This window comes from Periophthalmus magnuspinnatus, chromosome 22 (assembly GCF_009829125.3).
Source record: "Periophthalmus magnuspinnatus isolate fPerMag1 chromosome 22, fPerMag1.2.pri, whole genome shotgun sequence".
Lineage (NCBI taxonomy): Eukaryota > Metazoa > Chordata > Actinopteri > Gobiiformes > Gobiidae > Periophthalmus > Periophthalmus magnuspinnatus.
The window spans coordinates 24,324,723-24,346,288 of record NC_047147.1 but is presented as its reverse complement, the minus strand read 5'-3'; the positions used below and the strand labels follow the sequence as shown (position 1 = coordinate 24,346,288).

Below are 21,566 nucleotides of genomic sequence, written 5' to 3'. Positions count from 1 at the left end.
GCATCTGAGCTGAACTTCTCTGAATGTTTCTTTATATTTTGAATGCTCCTCATTAAATCTTTGATTATATCTATGTTTTGTCTCCATAGCAACCCGGAGTACAAAGACACGCCCCTGGACTTGGCTCAGCTCCCAATGCTCCCAGAGAAGACCTCCGAGACCGAAGAGTCCGAGGAGTCTGAAACCGAGTTCAAGGAGGCCTCAGGTGAGAACTAAACCAGGACTGAACCAGGACTGAACCAGGACTGAACCAGGACTGAACCAGGACTAAACCAGGACTGAACCAGGACTGAACCAGGACTGAACCAGGACTGAACCAGGATTGAACCAGGACTGAACCAGGACTGAACCAGGACTGAACCATGATTAAACCAGGACAGAACCAGGACAGAACCAGGACTGAACTAGGACTGAACAAGGACTAGACCATAACTAAAGCAGGACTAAAGCAGGACTAAAGTAGGACTACACCAGCCAGGACTAAAGTTTGACTCAACCAGAACATAACCAGGCCCTAACCCAGACTGAACCAGAACTAAAGCAGAACTAAAGCAGAACTAAACCAGGTCTAAACCAGGACTAAACCAGACCTAAAGTAAGACTAACCCAGGACTAAACCCGGACTGAACCCGGACTGAACCCGGACTGAACCCGGACTAAACCAGGACTAAACCAGGACTAAACCAGGACTAAACCAGGACTAAACCAGGACTAAACCAGGACTAAACCAGGACTAAACCAGGACTGAACCAGGACTCTAGTGTTGTCCCTCGGCTCTGGACTCCTTGTCCTCATCATGTCTTCTCTTCTCGATGCTGTTCCCTGTTCTCGCTGGTTGCCTCCCTCCTCCTCTGTGCCGTTCCCTCTCTCTGGCCGTGCCCCCTCCTCCTCTTTCGGTGCCAGGCCCTGCAGCTGTTGGCTCGGCTCCTGGTTCCGGGTTGGCTCTGGTATTTGGCAGAGGCGTAAAAAAGCGCGTTTTTGTGAGATCCTGGCGTTGGTTTCACAGTTTTTGGCCGTAGCCGTGTTTGGAGCTACAGTTTGAAGTGGTGCTTGTGTCCTCTCCTCTGCTCCAAACATAATGTCCTGGAACTATGGGAAATATACCGGCTTTAGTTTAAAAAGGAGGGGGCGGGGTCTGAGCTGACGCTAAAGTAAAGCGAAAGTGACACGCTATTTTACTTATGTTATTATTAGGGCTAAGATTAACAGCAATGAAGTCAAAATCATAATTTAAATGGACGCTGCAGTTTTTCAAGGACCGTAATTTCCTCCATAAACAACTAAATCTCCTCCAAAAAAAAATCCCATGTCAATATTTTTATTTCGTTTTCGTTATAGGGTTCGGTGAAGGTGGGTGGTGTCTAGCCCGAGGACACAACGGCAGCCCCTTTAGGGTTCGAACCGCTGACCTTTGGATGGGTTGGCAAGCGCTCCAACCACTGCCCGCTACGACTAAATTGCACTTTCCAAATTAAATGAACAAACTGTACATTCAGTTATGCTACGTTCAGACCGTGGCGTCAGGGGCGATGGGTTTACGCGCAAAGTCTATGGAGGACACGTGTCTAAGCTGGTCCAGCGTTTGTGCCACAGAGTTGACATTCGCCGTACATCGACTCGTTTCGAGCGTCTGGCCGACTGACGTCACCCGCAGCGTTCGACTCCAAATGAAGCTCGTCGAGGCTAGCGGTTATAGCGGGAAATTTGGAGTCGAGATCCATATTTGGAATTCCGACTGCGCGTATCATAGCAACCAAAGAGCCAATCCGAAGAGAGGCTGTTGACAGTAACGCCCCTTCCTCCCCGCACTGCTGGTTTAGCACCGAGCAAGCGCCTAGCAACACTGTCAATCAAACCTGTTGCTAATGCTGGCGGGAGCGACCTCGAGGAAAGAAGGCGCCTGATTTGTCTGCTGTTAGCTTTTATATTTTGATTTATAGACACAATAGTGAATTTAAAAAAACAGCAGGATCTTGTAGAGCGGATTAATAGGAACATTTAAGACCAAAAAGATGAGTCTGACAGCAGTAGTTACAGAGAGAGGGGGCACGTTTTTTCAGTAGAAAGTGAACTGGAGCCAGAGTCAATGGAGCTGGAAACGCGCCCATGATCACTTCCTATTTGGAACGCGGCGGCTAGCGGGTTAGCCATGTCCATTTATATATACAGTCTATGGACAGCCCTCCAATACAAAAGCTGCAGCTAAAGTCGTTTGGCGCGATTTTGACACCGTAGTCAGAACTCGGCACTGGAGGCTGAATTTTGGCTCTCCATTCATTCTCTATGGGGAATTAAGCGAGATGCACAAAAATAGGCGAAGAATATAAATAAAATGTGCTTTACCTGTGATGCTGCGTGTTCTTTTAACTCTGATTCACTTTAGCGCTACTCGGCTAATTCCCCGTAAGGATGAATGGACCTTCACTGTCACAAACCTCTGTGGATCTGTAAACTGCTCGTGTAAAATGATCCTAATAGAGACACACCAAGCTCCATTTGTGCCAGAAACAGGGGAAAGATAGAAGAGGATGGAAGGAAGAAGGACAAGAAGAGAGGAGGAGAGGAGGAAGAGAGGAGACATTTTGGGAAAACTGGACCTCTGCCATCTGGACCATGCATGATGTGTTCACTGGCACCTGAGTGTGTGGGAAAAAACACATTAAAACACAGTCACAGGCACCTGGTATAGAGACATACAGGGAGAGAGAGGAGGAGGAGAGGAGGAGGGGGAGAAGAGAGGAGGAGAGAGGGGGAGAGACATGCAGAGAGAGAGAGAAGAGGAGGGACATGCAGAGACAGAGAGAGAGAAGGAGGAGAGGAGGAGGAGAGGGGGAGAGACACGCAGAGACAGAGAGAGGAGGAGGAGGAGGAGAGAGGAGGAGGAGAGAGGGGGAGAGACATGCAGAGAGAGAGAGAAGAGGAGGGACATGCAGAGACAGAGAGAGAGGAGGAGGAGAGGAGGAGGAGGAGGAGAGGAGGAGGAGAGAGACATGCAGAGAGAGAGGCGGAGGGGAAGTGAGGAGGAGGAGAAGAGAGGAGGAGGAGAGACATGCAGAGAGAGAGAAGGAGGAGAGGAGGAGGGGGAGAAGAGAGGAGGAGAGAGGGGGAGAGACATGCAGAGACAGAGAGAAGGAGGAGAGGAGAAGGGGGAGAGACATGCAGAGAGAGAGAGGCGAAGGGGAAGAGAGGAGGAGGAGAAGAGAGGAGGAGGAGAGACATGCAGAGAGAGAGAAGGAGGAGAGGAGGAGGGGGAGAAGAGAGGAGGAGAGAGGGGGAGAGACATGCAGAGACAGAGAGAAGGAGGAGAGGAGAAGGGGGAGAGACATGCAGAGAGAGAGAGGCGAAGGGGAAGAGAGGAGGAGGAGAAGAGAGGAGGAGGAGAGACATGCAGAGACAGAGAGAGGAGGAGGAGAAGAGAGGAGGAGGAGGAGAGAGGGGGAGAGACAGAGAGAGAGAAGGAGGAGGAGAAGAGAGCAGGAGAGGAGGAGGAGGAGAGAGGGGGAAAGACATGCAGAGACAGAGAGAAGAGGAGGAGAGGAGAGGAGGAGGAGAGACATGCAGAGACAGAGAGGAGGAGGGGGAGGAGGAGAGAGGGGGAGAGACATGCAGAGACAGAGAGAGGAGGAGGAGAGACATGCAGAGACAGAGACAGAAGGAGGAGAGAGGAGGAGGAGAGACATGCAGAGACAGAGAGAGAGGAGAGGAGAAGGAGGAGAGAGGGGGAGAGACATGCAGAGACAGAGAGAAGGAGGAGAGGAGGAGGAGGAGAGAGGGGAAGAGACATGCAGAGACAGAGAGAGAAAAGGAGGAGAGGAGAGGGAGAGGGGGAGAGACATGCAGAGACAGAGAGAGAGAAGGAGGAGAGACATGCAGAGACAGAGAGAAGGAGGAGAGGAGGGGAGGAGGAGGAGGAGAGGGGGAGAGATATGCAGAGACAGAGAGAGAAGGAGGAGGAGAGGAGGAGGAGAGGGGGAGAGACATGCAGAGACAGAGAGAGAGGAGGAGAGGAGGAGAGGAGGAGGAGAGAGGAGGAGAGAGGAGGAGAGAGGAGGAGAGAGGGGGAGAGACATGTGTAACCCACTTCAGGGTATGTCCACATCTGGACCTCTAGGTTCGTAGGAGCTGAGATAAAGCAACAACAACGGACTTAGTAAATGTAATTAAATGTGAACTTTTAGTTATAAAAAACATTAAAGAAGTGCACAATACAATTTCAAATACATTTACACATTTGGCCCAAAAACTAAAGTAAAAGTGTCCCATGGGAATTGTTCATTTCCGAAATGTTTCTTTGCAACTTAGATCAATGTTCAAGTCAATAAGTCAGGGGATAGTCAGTCATGGAATGTGTCCGGAGTCATGGAATGTGTCTGGAGTCATGGAATGTGTCCGGAGTCATGGAATGTGTCCGGAGTCATGGAATGTGTCCGGAGTCATGGAATGTGTCCGGAGTCATGGAATGTGTCCGGAGTAGGCTCGTTGGTATTGGTCAGTGGGACTGACACAAATCCTACCACAGGATGCGTTGTTTGGGATGATAGGGCTCACGATTCCATTGGGAGGCTCGCCATCAAATGGATTTCATCGACTTCGTTATACACCGAGGTTGGAACATCACTTTTCCAGTGAAGTACAAAAACCTGACCTGTATTAGCAAAACAGGTTTTACAATCCAATTCTCAATGTGTGCGATTGCAAATAGGTTCATATCAAATTCACATAAGATAAACATATTTAGTGTTGTACAACATAAATTTATCCTATCAAATGGAAAAATAACTTAATATAGTTAACATGTAGGTAACTACAATTACTTTCCAATTAACTGTCTCATATTCAAATAAATGTCTTATATTGTTAAAATATATCATTTTAACCAGAGTAATTTCAATGGAATTTCACAATATAATCACATTTTACCAATGTGTTCACTTATTTATGGAAAACACATTCAAACTTGTACAGTATAATGCATATTTATATTTTCTATGTATCAACTCTTTTTAACACAAGGTTTTAGATAAATTAAATGAAATATAACAAAAAATCACAGCGTTGCTGGTTATACGTATTTTAGATAACTTAATTAACTGAAAATGACCATTTTTATCTTCAATTCCTTTTAACAATATATTTTTTTATAAAATGAACTTAAAATGTACAAAATACTCAAAATAATGAGCTAACGTGTTCGCAAGGAGCTTCTTAATACAGACAATGTGAACATGTGCGTGCTAGCTTACCAAGACCAACTCGGATGATTCACTAAATTTAAAGTAACTCAGCAACAGTAGCTTTAATCACATTAAAACAAACACTTTAACATTTGTCACTTTCAAAACACAAAACTTCGGGTTTCATACCTTTTCTCTACTTTTCCCAGCAACACGTGAGGGAGAGGCCGCGCTCTGCGCGTGAGGAGCACAGTCAAGCTACCTGCGTGCGCTCATACCACTTCCGGTTTCGTCAAAATAAAACTTCCGACTTTCAAAATAAAACCACTTATATTGAAACTCAAAATAAATGTAAAAATACTCATTTTAAAACTATTGAAATATTATTTGGCTCTAACCAGGCGGGGTAAACATGCAGAGACAGAGAGAGAGAAGGAGGAAGAGGAGAGGACGAGGAGAGGAGAGAGGGGGAGAGACATGCAGAGACAGAGAGAGAGAAGGAGGAGAGGAGAGGAGGAGAGAGGGTGGAGGAGAGAGGGTGGAGGAGAGAGGATGGAGGAGAGAGGGAGGAGGAAAGAGGGAGGAGGAGAGAGGGAGGAGGAGGAGAGGAGAGAGGGGGAGAGACATACAGAGAGAGAGACGGAGGACGAGGAGAGGAGGAGAGAGGGAGGAGGATGAGAGAGGGGGGGATATACAGAGAGAGAGAAGGATGAGGAGAGAGGGAGGAGGAGGAGGAGAGGAGAGAGGGGGAGAGACATGCAGAGACAGAGAGAAGGAGGAGGAGAGGAGGAGAGAGGGAGGAGGAGGAGAGGAGAGAGAGAAGGAGGAGAGGAGGAGGAGAGGAGAGAGGGGGAGAGACATGCAGAGACAGAGAGAAGGAGGAGGAGGAGAGGAGGAGAGAGGGAGGAGGAGGAGAGGAGAGAGAGAAGGAGGAGAGGAGGAGGAGAGGAGAGAGGGGGAGAGACATGCAGAGACAGAGAGAGAGAAGGAGGAGGAGAGAGACATGCAAACAGATACAGAGAGAGGGAGGAGAGGAGGAGAGGAGAGAGAGGGAGGAGGAGGAGGAGAGGAGGAGAGAGACATGCAAACAGATACAGAGAGAGGGAGGAGGAGGGGAGGAGAGAGACAGAATGAGAGAGAGAGGAGGAGAGAAGGGAAGAGAGAGACAGCACGAGAGGGAGGAGGAGAGAAGGGAGGAGAGAGACAGATTGAGAGAGAGGGAGGAGGAGGGAAGAGAGAAGAGAGACAGAATGAGAGAGAGGAGGAGAGAATGGAGGAGAGACAAAACAAAAGAGAGAGCAAGGAGGAGAGAAGTAAGGAGAGAGACAAAACAAGAGAGAGAGGAGGAGAGGAGGGACTAGAGAGATATACAGAGAGGAGGAGAGAAGGGAGGAGAGACAGAATGAGAGGGAGAGGGAGGAGGAGAGAAGGGAGGAGAGCGGGCGTTAAGGGAAGAGCAAGACATACAAGAGAGAGAGGAAGGGCGGAGAGTAGGGGAGGGGAGAGAGACAGAAAGGTTGTGCATTTGACCCATCAGACCAATCACAGGGCTGCATTGTGTTTGAGGGAAGAGCCTAAGATCCAAATGAACCAAATGGTGGACAACGAAAACAACTTAATAAAAGAAACAAAACCGGTGACTTCCACATTAGAAAACTGCACTGTCACCGTAAACGTTATTTTTTTTCCTCATTTGTACCAAAATGACTACGTCGTAATCACAATCGTACGAGTATCACTGATTTAGAAAAAGTTAAGAAAAAGTCAAAAAGTTAAGAAAAAGTCACGTAAAAAGTGAGAAGGAAACAGCTATAACATGGATAAAGGCTCCAAAAAGTCCATATTTTATGTCTCCTTTAACCAAACTGTCTCCTCTTTGTTTTCAGACAATGAGAAGTCTGAGGGAAAGGCCAGTCACCACTCCGAGCACAGCGAGGATCCAGAGCTCGAAAAGAAACGCCAAAACCTCACGAGCCAAGTGCACTGCTCCTCCGAACCTGAACCCAAACACCCGGAACACGGAGCAGACGGGAACTCCAGCAACCCGGAGAGTCAGGATAGCGACGAGAGCGCGGAAAACTCCGAAAATGAAGGCGAGGACACGGAAGAATCGCGCACTAGTACGGGCCGGCTAACGAGGATAACAGGACTGGGAACACTGAGTGGGATCGGAGCCATCAGCGCTTTGGGAAGTTTAGGTGGACTGCACATAAAAGTGGAACATTACGGAGAGAGCGAGGAGCTGCAAGCGCGATTAGCAAACTCTTCATCGTCCGAAGAGGAAGGTGGTGATGAGGAGGAGAATTTAAACGAACAGGAAACGGGAATACAAGAGTGTGAGAGCAAGCTCCAGAAACGCCGGAAACGCAGGAAATCTCAGCAGAAGTGGGAACGCAGTCGCAGGATTCGCTTATCCACGGATTCGCCCAGTCCAGTTGCTTTGGGCGAGAATGCGACTTTAGCGGAGAATTTAGCGTCTTCTGCTAACTCTCCGACGAACTCCACAGTGATGGCGGCTTCCTCTGTGCTGAAAATCAAAACGGAAATGGCAGAACCGATAAACTTTGATAACGACAGCAGCATTTGGAATTATCCGCCAAACAGGGAGATCTCTAGGAATGAGCCGCCCTACAGCATGACAGCGAAACCAGCGTCAACGAACAACAACGGAACGCCCGAATCTTTCCCGTCACCGCAAGGTCAAAGCGTCGCCATTCCGGACTCAGTGTTGACTCCGCCTGGTAATGACGGAGGGGGTGGGGCTAGCGTGCGGAAAACGGCGAGCTTTAACGGTAACTCCACACCATCGTCCTCAGCGAGCGTGACGAGTTTAGCCCCGCCCTCCAGCGTGTCCTCCGCCGATCCACTATCTCCTCCTCTTTCAGCATCTCCACGGGACAAGCAGCAGACCACGCCCACCACGTCCTCTACAAGCCCCGCCTCTTCCTGTGCGAGTTCTGCCCCCTCCTCTGGCCCCGCCCCCGCAGTGCTGTACTCCGGAGACCTGGAGGCACTGCAGCGACTTCAGGCTGGAAACGTGGTTCTTCCTCTGGTGCATAGAGTCACCGGGACCCTGGCCCCAACGAGTACCAGCGCGCCAAGGGTGTATACTACAGGAACCATCAGGTACTACATACTTATATATATACTACCACTATATATATGCTGGGACTATAACGTATAATATATTATTTTATACAGAGTCCTGCTTGAGGGTTCTGTGCAGTATCTTTGCTGTTCTCAATACTGTGTTTTTCTGGACTGAGATGTCTGATGTTTTCCTACTGTAGCTTTTCCTCCAGTTTGGGGTCACTGCCCTGAGTTAAAGGGCCCATTTTATTCTGTTTTCTGATCCGTTCTAATGTTGTTTCCTCATCACAAACAGACCTGGAGTTGTGTTTTGTTTCATTCACATGTTTAACACACAAATCCTGCATATTTAGGAGTTCTTCTCTCAAACTGAAAACACTCTGTTCCACTTTGTGATGTCATGTGGTGATACAGGAAGTGCTCCACTGTGTTTTTAAACTCCACCTTCACTAGAATCATTTGGATCATTTCAGCCCTGGATTTGCACATACATTAGACATTATAGAGCAGCAATTTAAAATGTTGCCAAATAAATATTGAATTGAAATTGAATTGAAAAGATGCCTCTCCTCCCCTTTCCTCCTCCCTCCCTCCCTCCTCTCAGGTACGCTCCAGCTGATGTGACTCTGGCGATGGCGCAGGGAAATCTTTTGCCGAACGCCGCAGTGAACTTCGTGGACGGCTCCGGTTTTGGTTTGGACCCCAAGACGCCGATGGAGATGCTGTACCACCATGTGCACCGACTCAACATGTCGGCAGCTGCCGCGGGGCCGTTCGTGGGAGCGAGTTCGAATCCCGCCTCCGGGCAAGTCACCACGGCCGAAGGCCTCTTCTCCTCACTGCCTTTTCCTGTGTACAGCAACGGCATCCACGCCACGCAGGGCAGCCTCGAGCGGAAGGAGGACTGAGCTGTGCCGGGCTGTTCCGGATTGTGCCGACTCTGCTGACCGCTCTACTGTGCCAAAACCAGCCCAGGACTCAGACAGGGGCATGGGGAGAGACAGGGGGCGCTGTGGAGCAGGGTTTAAGACCAGAGAAGTGCATCAAATCCACTGTGGAATAAAAATGATAGAAAACAAACTTGGTTTGTTGAGCTCATAGTCTCCAGTTTAAGTCTCATGTTCTGCAGCTTTTAAACGTCATCTAAAGTTCTACAGATTCTTCAGCTTTTGTCATGAATGTTTCATAACTTTAAAATAACAGGGCACATTCCTGACTTACTTCCAAAAGTTTTAAAAACAAGGAGAAAAAAAAAAGATATTTTGTTGATGAGAACCACATGGAAACAACTTCTGGGTTGAGTTGATTCAGACTGAAATAATAGTTTATTGCGTAGATTTGACCTCCTCTTTTCTCCTCTCACTGCTCCTCTCTCTCCCGGTGCTTATGGCTCTGTCCTGGTTCTGTCTTGGGTCTTTCTGGGTCTGGGCTGGTTTCCACAAAAAAAGACTAAAAAAAGAATGATGTTTCTGAACCTGGTGCATTCCGGTGTTCCGGTTCACATCCGGTTCAGATCCGGTTTAGATCCGGTTCAGATCCGGCGTTGGGACAGAAGACGGATGTAAAACTCAAGCACTTTTTCATCTGGAGTTTGGTGATTTGACTGTGAGCTTTTCTAACCTCTTCATAAACTAACACAAACTGCTTTTGCCTTCAGAGAATTCCCCGGACTCAGAGAGCGTGGGACATTTACATATTTTTGTTTTTGCGTCGCCATGGAGACGCAGATGTGCGTATATATTATGGGACTTTCCCCTCTTGATGTGATCAAGGCTTGAAAAAAGACTTTTTTGAAACGGGAGGCGACGAAATCTTTCAAAAAGGTTTGGGACATTTGTGGAGGAAAGTTGAGAGGAATATGGCTATTATTATGAATATTTTTGTTTTGTTTTTTATAAAATATTGTAGCTTAGATTCAGAAATGAAGAAAATATAAAAAGCAATTCCAGCCGGTGGCGCTGTGATCTCGAATGTTAAATCTTCTTCCTGTTTCCGGAGATACACAGGTCCCTGAAGGAGCAGCGCTGAGAGAGCAGAGGTCAGAGGTCAGACTAAAGAGAGAGCAGAAGTCAAAGGTCAGACTAAAGAGAGCAGAGGGTCAAGGGTTAAAAATAAAATCAAAATTTTATGAAATATGGTGACGCTTACACAGATTGAGCTTATGTTTGTCACTCCTCCATTAGCTCTAAATACAGAAAATATGAATTATGTTTTTTGTATTTTAATAATAATAATAATAACAGATATTTTAGCCCATTTAAAAATGATTCTGCTCCTCCTACTCGAGCTCAGTGCTGCTCCTTTGGCTCTCGCACCGAACATGACCTCTCCTCCATCTCTCCATCCCTCCCTCTCTTTTCTAATTTCTTCTCTCCCCCTCTCTCTCTCCCTCTCTCTCTCTCCCCCTCTCTCTCCCCTCTCATTCATCACCCTCACCCTCTCCCCCGCCTCCCCCTGTGGGTTCCTGGTGCTGGTGACCTCTTCTCCTCCCTCTCTCTCGTTTTTCCCCCTCTCCCCCGCCTCCCCCTGTAGGTTCCTGGTGCTGGTGACCACCTCCTCCCTCTCTCTCCCTCTCTCTCCCTCTCTCTCCCTCTTTCTTCCTCTCCCCTCCTCCCCCTGTGGGTTCTTGGTGCTGGTGACCTCTTCTCCTCCCTCTCTTCTCCTCCCCCTTCCTCTCCCTCCTCCCCCCTGTGAGCTCCTGGTGCTGGTGACCGCCCGTGTACCCGTTGGGTTGAGGCGGGTGATGCCAAAACACCCACAACCTTTTACTTTTCCATAAAAAATCAGCTCTGTTCCTTTGGTCCGATGTGATTGGACCGTGAGGGGGAAATCTGCCCAGCGACAAAGAGCTGATTGGCTTACATGGTGTTTTTTATTGCTTTTTAAAAGTGTTTTCTAACTTTTGAATTCTCAGTGAGACTGAGGCTAATTAGCTAGTGAAGCTAACTTGAACATGAATGTGAAACTCTGACCGACTCCTGTTTTTACGTTTTTACACTGTGAAATATGACTTTACTCTGTGATCATCCCGCCTCCTGTGACGCGATGGAAATGAACCGACCAATCAGACGCTTCCTTATAATGAACTAGCCAATCAGACACTTGCTGATCGTGCTCTGAGGAATGTAAACCTACAGTATTTAGCTGTAAAATGATACAAGTTTAATACACTTTAAAAAGTCTCCTTTGGGACATAAGGCGACTGTGCTCAGCGGGAGAAGAAACATAAGGTCTGGTAATCAAACCCAGAACCCTCTTGCTTTGAGGCAGCAATACCAACCACTGTACCACTGCTGCAGTAACAAAACGTTATGTTTAGCTTTGAAGCTGGGATCAGACCAGTTACCTCCCGGTTTCAGGGCGAGTGCTTAGCTGTCTGAGCATCACTGAGCTCTGTCGTTATCGGTTCAGTTCCTCCGCTCACTCTTCCTGAACCAAAACACCTCCACTTTATATTTTTACACAATGATCCGCTCTCTTCCATCTCCATCCCTCTATCACCCCGTCTCTCCCTCGCTCTGTCCCTCTCTCCCTCCTGTTCTCCATCCCCCCTTCTATCTTTCTCGCCCTCCCTTGACCACTCTCTCCCTCCAACCTCCCTCCCTCCCTCCCTCTCTCTCCTCTCACCCCTCCCTCATACCCTTTCTCCCTCTCTTTCTTATTCCTCTTTCTGTCTGTCACCCTCTCTCTCTCCCTCCATCCCACCCTCTTTCATACCCCACCACTCTATCCCTCCCTCCCTCTGTCCTCCCTCCATCTCTCCTGTGAAAAGACACATATCAGCTGAGATTGTAATAAGAACAATAATATAATGAATAACAGTTGCATTTTTCAATCAGACTTCTCTCAAACAATCAGCCGTGCTTAAAAAAAGTTTTGGAGGCTGCCCTGCGCCTCCTCTGTTCTGTGCTCGTCGTCTTTATAATCTTTGCCAAAAACGTTTCGTGTTGAAGCACTGTGAGCCGTTTCTTTGGTGGTTTTCGCTCGGCCTTCGCGTGTGTACAAAGCGTAGCGTGTTTCAGTCGTTTCGTGTCCGTCTTCAGCGCCCCCCTGTGGTTATATGCAGTATTTACCCAGCTCTGTAGTTTGTCCTTTGTCTCTCTGTGCTCTCTCTCTCTCTCCTGTGCGGGGCGAGCAAGGAGGGGCGGAGCTAACGGAGGAAAAGGGGCGGAGCAGCACTTTAAAAAAAAACATTTAAATAAGATAAAGGTTTGCAAAGTGTTTCGGTTTGTTATCACGAGGTTAGGTTAGTGAATAAATGAATAACTATCTGGTTATAAATATTATTTCCAAAAGTTTTTAAAGCCCCATTGCGTAACTTTTGTTGTGAAAAATAGCCTAAAACATTTTGGATGTTTCAATTGCACTAAAAAACATAGAAAAACATGTGCTTTTACTATTAGGGAGCTTGCATCTCCATAAACCTGACTTAGTCCTGCTTGTTTCCATGGAAATACTGATACTTTGGCTGTAATATTCCAGAGTATGGCATGAAACTGATTTATCTCCATGGACAATGTTTCCTAGTGTGGTTCTAGTTTTCTATATCCCTGATTTCATGCAGTGATGAGCCCACTTCAATCTGATGTAGACTTGGATTAGTCCTAGTTTAGTCCTCTCTTAGTTCTGGTCTAGCCCTGGTCTAGTCCTGGTTTAGTCCTGGTCTAGTCCTGGTTTAGTCCTGGGCTAGACCAGGTCTAGCCTTGGTCTAGTCCCGGTCTAGTCCCGGTCTAGCCCTGGTCTAGCCCCGGTCTAGCCCCGGTCTAGTCCTGGTCTAGTCCCGGTCTAGCCCCGGTCTAGCCCCGGTCTAGTCCTGGTCTAGCCCCGGTCTAGTCCTGGTCTAGTCCTGGTCTAGTCCTGGTCTAGCTCTGGTCTAGTCTCGGTCTAGTCCTGGTCTAGTCCTGGTTTAGTCCTGGTCTAGTCTCGGTCTAGTCTTGGTCTAGCCTTGGTCTAGTCCTGGTCTAGCCCTGGTCTAGTCTTGGTCTAGTCTTGGTCTAGCCTTGGTCTAGTCCTGGTCTAGTCCTGGTTTAGTCCTGGTCTAGTCCTGGTCTAGTCCTGGTCTAGTCTTGGTCTAGTCCTGGTCTAGTCCTGGTCTAGCCTTGGTCTAGCCCTGGTCTAGTCCTGGTCTAGTCCCAGTCTAGCCCTGGTCCAGTTTTTTCGTTTTTCCTGCTGTTTCTGGTGATATTACTCCATGACAGAGGATCATGTGTCTGGGAAAGTGTCAGGAAGTCGTTCCTCATGATTCTTAGTAACAGTGATCCCAATTGTGCTTCTGCTTTAGTTATTACTTGAGAAAATACAGTGTAAAATGCATAGATTATATTTTACAGTCTCATGTTTTTCTTATTTCACAACTTTTACCAAACAGTGCATGAGATAAAGAGTCATTATCTTGACAAGAGTAGATTAAAATCAGGTACTGGCCCTTTAAGAGTCGTTTCAAACCCATAGACTGTATATATAAATGGACATAGCTAACCTGCTAACCTTTGCTCCACACAGGAAGTGAGCGTGGGTGTGATCCGGCTCCATCGACTCTGGCTCCAGTTCACTTTCTATTGAAAAACTGTGCCCCCTCTCTCTGTAACTGCTGCTGTCAGACTCGTCATTTTGGTCTTAAAATGTTCGTATTAACCCGCTCTACATGATCCAGGTGTTTCCACAGTGCAGTGTAGGTAACGCTCATTTAAAAGTGCTCTCTCTCCCCCTCCTCCCCTCCTCCCCCCCCCTCCTCCCTCCCCCGCGTGTAGTGCTCCGGGCAGGTTGTTGTTTTTGTCGGTGGCCTGTACAAAGCACTTTTTTTGCGTTTGTAGACTCCACCTCCGTCTGCGCCTTCGTCTGTGTAAAACTTTGGGTAAAATTCCGTTTGTTGCTTTCGCTGTTGTGTCGTCCTAAAAAACCTCGTACACTCGCAGCTTCTCAGAGACTAAAAAATCACAGCCATCTTTGAACCGCTCCCGAGGCATTCTGGGATATGTAGTCTTCAGCTTCAATAATATTCTATGTAGACAAAAGACTTATGTAGCATTTTAGTGAGACTTTTATTCTGAAATTTGTGCCAAAAGCAAAGACGTCCCAGACTTCCTTTGGGCGCGGATGCATTGGGTGTATTTCATTGGTTCCCACCGACTCACGGGACAAAAGTAGGGATTAGAACACAATAGAAAATACTAGAATAATACTATTTCAGAACTGAAATTTTAAAGATTTTTAATGAAACTAAAAGAATAAAAAATATTTCGCACAATAAATCTATTTTTCTAGGTGTTTTGGAAATTGCATGTTTCGTCCGATGTTTGGTCCCTCGTTTGTTCGTTCAAATGATCTCAATGTGGAATCAGCGTCTTCTTGTGAAAAACCAGGGTCAGAATCTAGACATGTAGACTTTTATTTTGAAAAACTGTGAACAGGAAACGTGCATTTACTTTGTTAAAATAGTGAGTTTTTCAGAGGGCTCAATAATCAGTCGTCTTCTCATGCAAACCAGGTGAAGTGTTACGTTTTTGGACAGATCGGGGGAAACTCAGGTTTGATTTGCACATTTTTATATATTTTTAAATAAATCTTTATTTATTTGGATGTAAGCCCTCTTCTCCGACCCATATAATGTGATCTCAAAGCAGAGACTGCATGGCGGCTTGTGTTTTTAAACTGCTCTGACACGTAAACGCCTGAGCAGTTTTTCAAAGTAGGAGTGAAATAAATCTTGGTACAAATGACATCTTAAAGAGCGTTCCAGCTTTGAAAAATGGGATGTTTGTGCAAACTGTTAGCTCTGTACTTTATAGCATGGTTTTAGGACGCTAACATCATGGTAACTGGGATACCGACTGTTCATATAATATTACTATGAAGATACTCTTCACTTTGTGTAATAGTCCAGGCACGGTCTGGACACACCCGGGTCACAGCCCGGACACAGTCCAGGTATGGTCCAGAGCCAGAGAAAACTGAATCCTGTCAAAAACGTAAATCCAATGACAGAACTCAGTTTTCTCTTTGGGTTTGGACATGATAAGACCTAAAGTAGAATGACAGATGTGTCCTGTTGTCATGGGTAACTACCATATAATTACCATAATTACACTACAAAATATGATCTTCATATGATTATTATATTATCTTTTCAATGGGAAAAATACTGTGTTCCAGTCACCCTTGAAGGTCGGAGCTTGATCTCGGAATTTTCACCAAAAAAGGGGCAAGACATGTTGGATTTTCTAACTCGAGCTCCAAATTGTTCTCCAACTTTCCGAGCAAAAATTGTGAGATCGCGGGGCATTCCAGTTGTCACGTACAAGTACAAGAGTTTGATTGGAACCAAAAGTCCTCACAATTTTGCATAAACCAGGAAGCTGAAGCCCACAGATAGAGTATGGAAAAGAACGCCAAAAATCAGCCACCAAAATCCAGAAATCCGCTATGTTTTTGAGATAGATTTGCCAAAATCACATTAAAAAGTAAAGAAAAGTGCAGTGGAACAAGCCGATAAACCGCTGGTCACTGCTGGTAAATATATGTCCCTCTCTGTAGTGTCAGGAAACATCTGAGTGAACTCTAACCCTAGAATTTAGCATCTGAAAATCTGCACTGGTTTAAATTTAGGCTCACTGAAAACTGTACGAGTTCACAGTACTATCCGTCGCTATTCCCACGTTATTACTGTGCTGTAAAGTAAAGTGCCTCTTCGTGTTACCGCGGCTCCACTCGAAACAAAATGGCCGCCCTGTTTTCTCTGAGCTTTGAGCCGAGTGAGACGATAGAATCTTAGGACAAAAATAATCCGTGCTCACGTTTCAAATCCGTTGAAACATTTTAATTTTCATAAATATTTGAGACTGTGATCCACAAAGACTCAGGAGTTTGTGGCTCCTTTTTCTACTTTTGCCAAATCTGTAGCTTAGAATCGAAATTTCAAATATCAAATCATTTATTTTTAAGCCTTTCTTTGGTTTTCTTGTGGTGGGAGTCTCGTTCTAAACCAGGAAATACACCCAGATGTAAAGCGTTTTGTGTTTTTGTCGACCCATATCGTGTTTCTGAAAATGACGAAGGAAACGTCGCTCATTTAACTGTGAAAAATGTGTGTTTTTAACTATTTCTTGTACAATTCTACAGATTCTTTTATGGATCGGGACAGAAGGAGTCCCTCTTATTATCAATGTAACAGTGTTATCAAATTCTAATGACAAACAAATGAAGATATTAAAAAAAACAAAAACTATCCCTGTGTCTGATTGGTTCTTGTGGCTCTTTGTGTTTATGTCTCATATTAATACATTCCCTGTGTTGCTAACTTAAGGCACGGCTCTGTCTGAAGTCCTGTTATTCAAGTTAGACTTTAATCTGAGCTTTATTTTACCACAATCTGACCAGAAAGAACTGACTGAGCTGAAGTACGACAGGTGAGCGGATTTGTGCTGTTAAACAAGTCCCTCTTAAATAACATTACAGAAACTATTTTGACTGTGTTTGCCAATGTGTGCATTATGTCACCATGGTAACTGCTGAACAATCAACCATAGACATACATGCAGAAGCCCCCCAGCATGATGTCACTGCAAGTGGGCGGGGGCCTGTAGCAGTGTTTCTCAAACGATGGTCCCGCTCCTTCAGGTGGGACTTGCAGCTCTTCAGTTTGTGGGTTTGTTTCATTCACAGTTTATTTGATCCACTGTCTGCTTAGAACTAATGATGTTTAGACCTGGTTTAGACCTGGTTTAGTCCTAGTTTAGACCTGGTTTAGACCTGGTTTAGTCCTAGTTTAGACCTGGTTTAGACCTGGTTTAGTCCTAGTTTAGACCTGGTTTAGACCTGATTTAGACCTAGTTTAGACCTGGTTAAGACCTGATTTAGACCTGGTTTAGTCCTGGTTTAGACCTGATTTAGACCTGATTTAGACCTGGTTTAGTCCTGGTTTAGTCCTGGTTTAGACCTGGTTTAGACCTGGTTTAGACCTGATTTAGACCTGGTTTAGACCTGGTTTAGACCTGGTTTAGACCTGATTTAGACCTGGTTTAGACCTGGTTTAGACCTGGTTTAGACCTGGTTTAGACCTGGTTTAGACCTGATTTAGACCTGGTTTAGACCTGGTTTAGACCTGGTTTAGACCTGATTTAGACCTGGTTTAGACCTGGTTTAGACCTGATTTAGACCTTGTTTAGTCCTGGTTTAGACCTGATTTAGACCTGGTTTAGACCTGGTTTAGACCTGGTTTAGACCTGATTCAGACCTGATTTAGACCTAGTTTAGACCTGGTTTAGACCTGGTTTAGTCCTAGTTTAGACCTGGAATAGTCCTGTTACAGACCTGGTTTTCACACTTGATCTGCACAAAGCCCTTTCCTCTCGCCCCGGGGCAGATGGACAGAGGAGAGGCTGCCAGTCTGCACCATCGGCCCCTCCCACCACCAGCTCTCACTCAGAGAGGGGGGAGTGTCCTGCCCAAGGACACAACAGTCACCAACCGGAATCTCACCAACGTTTTTAAGTCTGATTCAGAGAAAAACACAAGGAGATACAAACACGGGATGGTACTTTCTTTTTTCTCTCTCCCCTCCCTCTCTCTCCTTCCTCTCTTTCCTCCGTGTCTCTATCCCTGTTCTCTCTTTACTTCCCTTCTATTTCCTTGTGTCAGTCTCTCTCTATACCTTTCTTTCTCTCCTTTCCTCACTCTTTATCCTCCTCCTTCTATCTGTTTTCTCCCTCTCTCTTTCCTCCCTCCTTGTCCTCCGCTCTCTGTTTTCTCATTATCTTCAAATTTCTCTCTCTCTGCTAATTTTCTGTCCTCTTCTTCCCTCCTCTTCCCCCTTTTCTTTCTCACTCTTTTTCCTCCTTCTATTCTACCCCCCCATCGTCTTTCTCTAGTCCCCTCTCTTTCTCTCTCCTCCCTTACTTTCTCTCTTCTCGCCCCACTCCCTCATCCTCTTTCTTCCCTCTTTCCCTTTTCTCTCTCTTCTTTTCACCCTCTCTCTTTCCTCCCACCCTGTTATTCTCTCTGCCCCTCTCTCTTCCCTCTCTTCCTTTCCTCCCCCATTCTCTCGACTCAGTCCTGAAACTCTCATTCCTCTACCGCCCTCCCTTCTCTCTTTCTTCCACTTATCATCTCCCTACCCTCTCTTTTCCTTGTGTCCCTCCCCCCTTCTTCTCACTCTCTCTCTCTCAGACCCGCTTCTTTCTCTCATCCTCTCCTTTTCCTCCCTCTCTCAGCTTTCTCTTCAACTATCTGTCTTTCCCCCCACTTTCTCTCCCTCCTCTTTCCCTCTCTCTCTTCCTCTTCTCATTCTATTCTCTTCTACCCTGTCCTTCCTTTTCTACACCCTCCCTCTTTCCTCCCCACTCTTCCCTTTCTCTCATCTCCCCCTCCTTCTCTCCTCCTTCGCTCTCCTCTTTCTCTCTTCTCTCCCTCCCTCTCTTCTCCCCCGTTCTCCCTTTTCTCTCCTCCCTCCCGCTCTCCTCTCCCCGTTCTCTCTCCCGTTCTTTCCCTTTCTCCTTCCTCACTCTCTCCGTTCTCTCCTCTCCTTTTCTCCTTCCTCACTCTCTCCGTTCTCTCCTCTCCCCCCTCTCTCCCCCTCCCTCTCTTCCTCTCCTCTTTCTCTGTGATCTATCATTCATGGACACTCATTTAAAATCGTGTGAAATATTTAAAGTGGCGGCGGGTCGAGAAGTCTGTGACCTCGTCCAGATTATTACTGCACCTCCAGAAAGAGACGCTCATAAAAGAAAGACTGCAATATCCCCTGTGTCAGATGCCCTCCCGTATCCCCCCGTGTAAGATGTCCTCCCAGTGCGTCAGATGCCCTCCCGTTTCCCAGTGTGTCAGATGCCCTCCCGTATCCCAGTGTGTCAGATGCCCTCCCAGTGTGTCAGATGTCCTCCCAGTGCGTCAGATGCCCTCCCAGTGTGTCAGATGTCCTCCCAGTGTGTCAGATGCCCTCCCGTTTCCCAGTGTGTCAGATGCCCTCCCGTATCCCAGTGTGTCAGATGTCCTCCCAGTGCGTCAGATGCCCTCCCAGTGTGTCAGATGTCCTCCCAGTGTGTCAGATGCCCTCCCAGTGTGTCAGATGCCCTCCCGTTTCCCAGTGTGTCAGATGCCCTCCCGTATCCCAGTGTGTCTTCACGATGAAGTTGTTCCTACTGTACCTCAGAAGTACATGTGTTTACCTGAGGAGAGGGTAGAAAAGTCAGGCTTTTGGAGAGAATCAGGTAGCTGGGTACATGTGTGTTTTTTCTTAGTTTCTTAATTTCTGTTGTTCTTTTTCCACGGTGTTTCCAGATGTCGAACTTGTCACTGGTGGAAATGATCAGGGAAAAACACATTTATGGGTTTGACTTTTGGACAGTTCTTAGAGTGAGGTCTGAGGAGGTCTCCATAACAAAAGATCAAACCCACGCACCTTCACAGTGTGATCATGTTTTAAGATCCGTCACAGCTGTTACTGAGACTCCTGACAGGGTTATACGTGGTATAACAGCGCCATCTAGTGTGTAAAAGAAGAGACAGAGGGTCAGAGAAGCAGTGGATGAATGAATTCATTTTATTTTGTTTTGGGTTTATTTTTTGTTGTTTTGTTTTTTGAAAAAGACAAAACAAAGGATTGGGCTGAAGCCACATGTTTATGTAAGTCCATCCTGACCAACACAAAACTCCACAGTAACATAACACAATTTATTTACTTAAATCAATATCTTAAACACAGACGTCTTGACTCATATAAACCTACAGCAATGTATATGTATGAATAAATTCATCTTTTCAAGTTTTTTTTAATTTAGACAGAGTTTTAATGAACTTAAATTCATCACAGAGATTCCAAAGTCTTATTCCTCAAACAGACACACATCTTTGCTTCACTTTAGTTCTTATTTTGCTTGATTCAAACTGAAGCAAACCTCTGAAATTATAGCAACTACTTCTTAATTTAAAGAAGGACTGAATTCCTATGGGAATGTCCTTGTTCACAACACAAAACAGAATTGTCAAAATTTTTAACCTAACTATGTCCGTGAATTTCAGTATATTATATTTTATAAATAGTTATCATTATAGTTTAATTAGAGCGAGACAGACAGATATTAATATTTTACTCCTGATGTACTAAAGATGTGGATCTATGATCACTCCCAAGAACCTCGTCTCATAAACCTGCTCTATTTCAATTCCAAAACAATTTTATATCATCTTATTGGATCCACTGGTCAGAGGAGGAGAGGAGAAGGTCAGAGGATTCACCAAAGAAACATTTTTCACAAATGTAAACAATAATTTATTACAAAAATCTGATTCCAGAGCAGTTTTTTGGTTAAATATACAAAAAAAAAAAAAAAAAGGTAATGTGATTTATGAGATGTGCAGCAGTTAAAGGTTTTACAAACAATTGGTAAACAAAGTGACACTAAAATAATAAATGTCTTTAAAGAGGGGGTATTATGCAAAATCAGCTTTGTCCCATGTTCTAACATCATTCCCTCATCAAAAACATGTCTGCAGAGGTTTAATACGTCAGGGCAGCGCAGGAGCAAAGGGAGGAGAAACTCAGAGCGTCTAAACCCTCTGTGACGCTCCACAGAAGTAAAATACCTCCTCTTTAAAAACAGCTCATCTTTATTCTCTTAGTCTAGATTATAATGTTCATAAAATTCAGACTTCAGTTTGTCTTCTGTCTCATGAAACTGTCCGTGTTTGTCCTTTGGCTCCAAAGAAAAAGTGAGTTTGCTCAGGTCCAGTAGCGCCCCCCTGTGGTCACTGTGGTATAACACTGTTTACATGTAAACGTTTCACTCGTCACCTCTGACCTTCGACCCAGGTGATGATGTCACTTGTGATGATCTCACTCGCTCGAATTACTGTTTTCTGAATCTAAAAGAGACGACAGAAAAAAATGAGTCGCTTTTACAAACTTTTAGAAATATATTTTTGTATGTGTACATGATTAAGTGCTAGTAATTGATGTAGTATAGCAGGAAAAGTAGAATGAAGAAGTAAGTGGTAGTAGCAGTAGTAGTAGTTTAGTATTAGTAGTACTTGTAGAACTTCTAGAGTTTTGTGTCATACCGCTCCTCTCTCTGCAGCGTCTCTTGGCTTCGGCTCGTTCCTCTGAGTCGAAATACCAAGCAGTGATGGCGTATCTGAAAAACAAGAAAAAAATGAATTTAAATATTTGTGTTTTTATCTGAAACATATCAACGCGAACAAAGGCAATGATTCTATGGATTTTGTCACAATAAAGACCCTCTGTTTGTATCATTTGTTTATTCCTGATCACCTGACCCCTCCCTGCGCTCTGATTGGCCGTTACCTGTG

General features: G+C 45.7%; 2 protein-coding genes across 3 annotated transcripts in view; one reads left to right on the top strand and one right to left on the bottom strand.

Annotated features, from left to right (window-relative positions):
* Positions 1-9,172, top strand: part of LOC117390573 (neuronal PAS domain-containing protein 3) — a 163,828-nt gene extending 154,656 nt beyond the window's left edge. Inside the window, exons 11-16 of one of the 2 annotated variants that reach the window (XM_033988335.1) lie at positions 90-205; positions 6,974-6,982; positions 7,061-7,286; positions 7,368-8,107; positions 8,162-8,300; positions 8,869-9,172. In XM_033988335.1, the coding sequence (XP_033844226.1) occupies positions 90-205; positions 6,974-6,982; positions 7,061-7,286; positions 7,368-8,107; positions 8,162-8,300; positions 8,869-9,172 (1,534 nt within the window). Of the gene's footprint in view, positions 1-89; positions 206-6,973; positions 6,983-7,060; positions 8,301-8,868 lie in introns of both variants that reach the window. The other variant, XM_033988334.1, reaches the window with a different exon arrangement.
* An 11,463-nt stretch (positions 9,173-20,635) lies between these two features.
* egln3 (egl-9 family hypoxia-inducible factor 3) overlaps positions 20,636-21,566 on the bottom strand; it is a 4,814-nt gene continuing 3,883 nt past the window's right edge. The window contains exons 4-5 of the mRNA XM_033988407.2: positions 21,318-21,391; positions 20,636-21,122 (exon numbers count right to left, since the gene is read on the bottom strand). Coding sequence (XP_033844298.1) covers positions 21,094-21,122; positions 21,318-21,391 — 103 coding nt within the window. The 3' untranslated portion in view covers positions 20,636-21,093. The remainder of the gene's footprint in view (positions 21,123-21,317; positions 21,392-21,566) is intronic.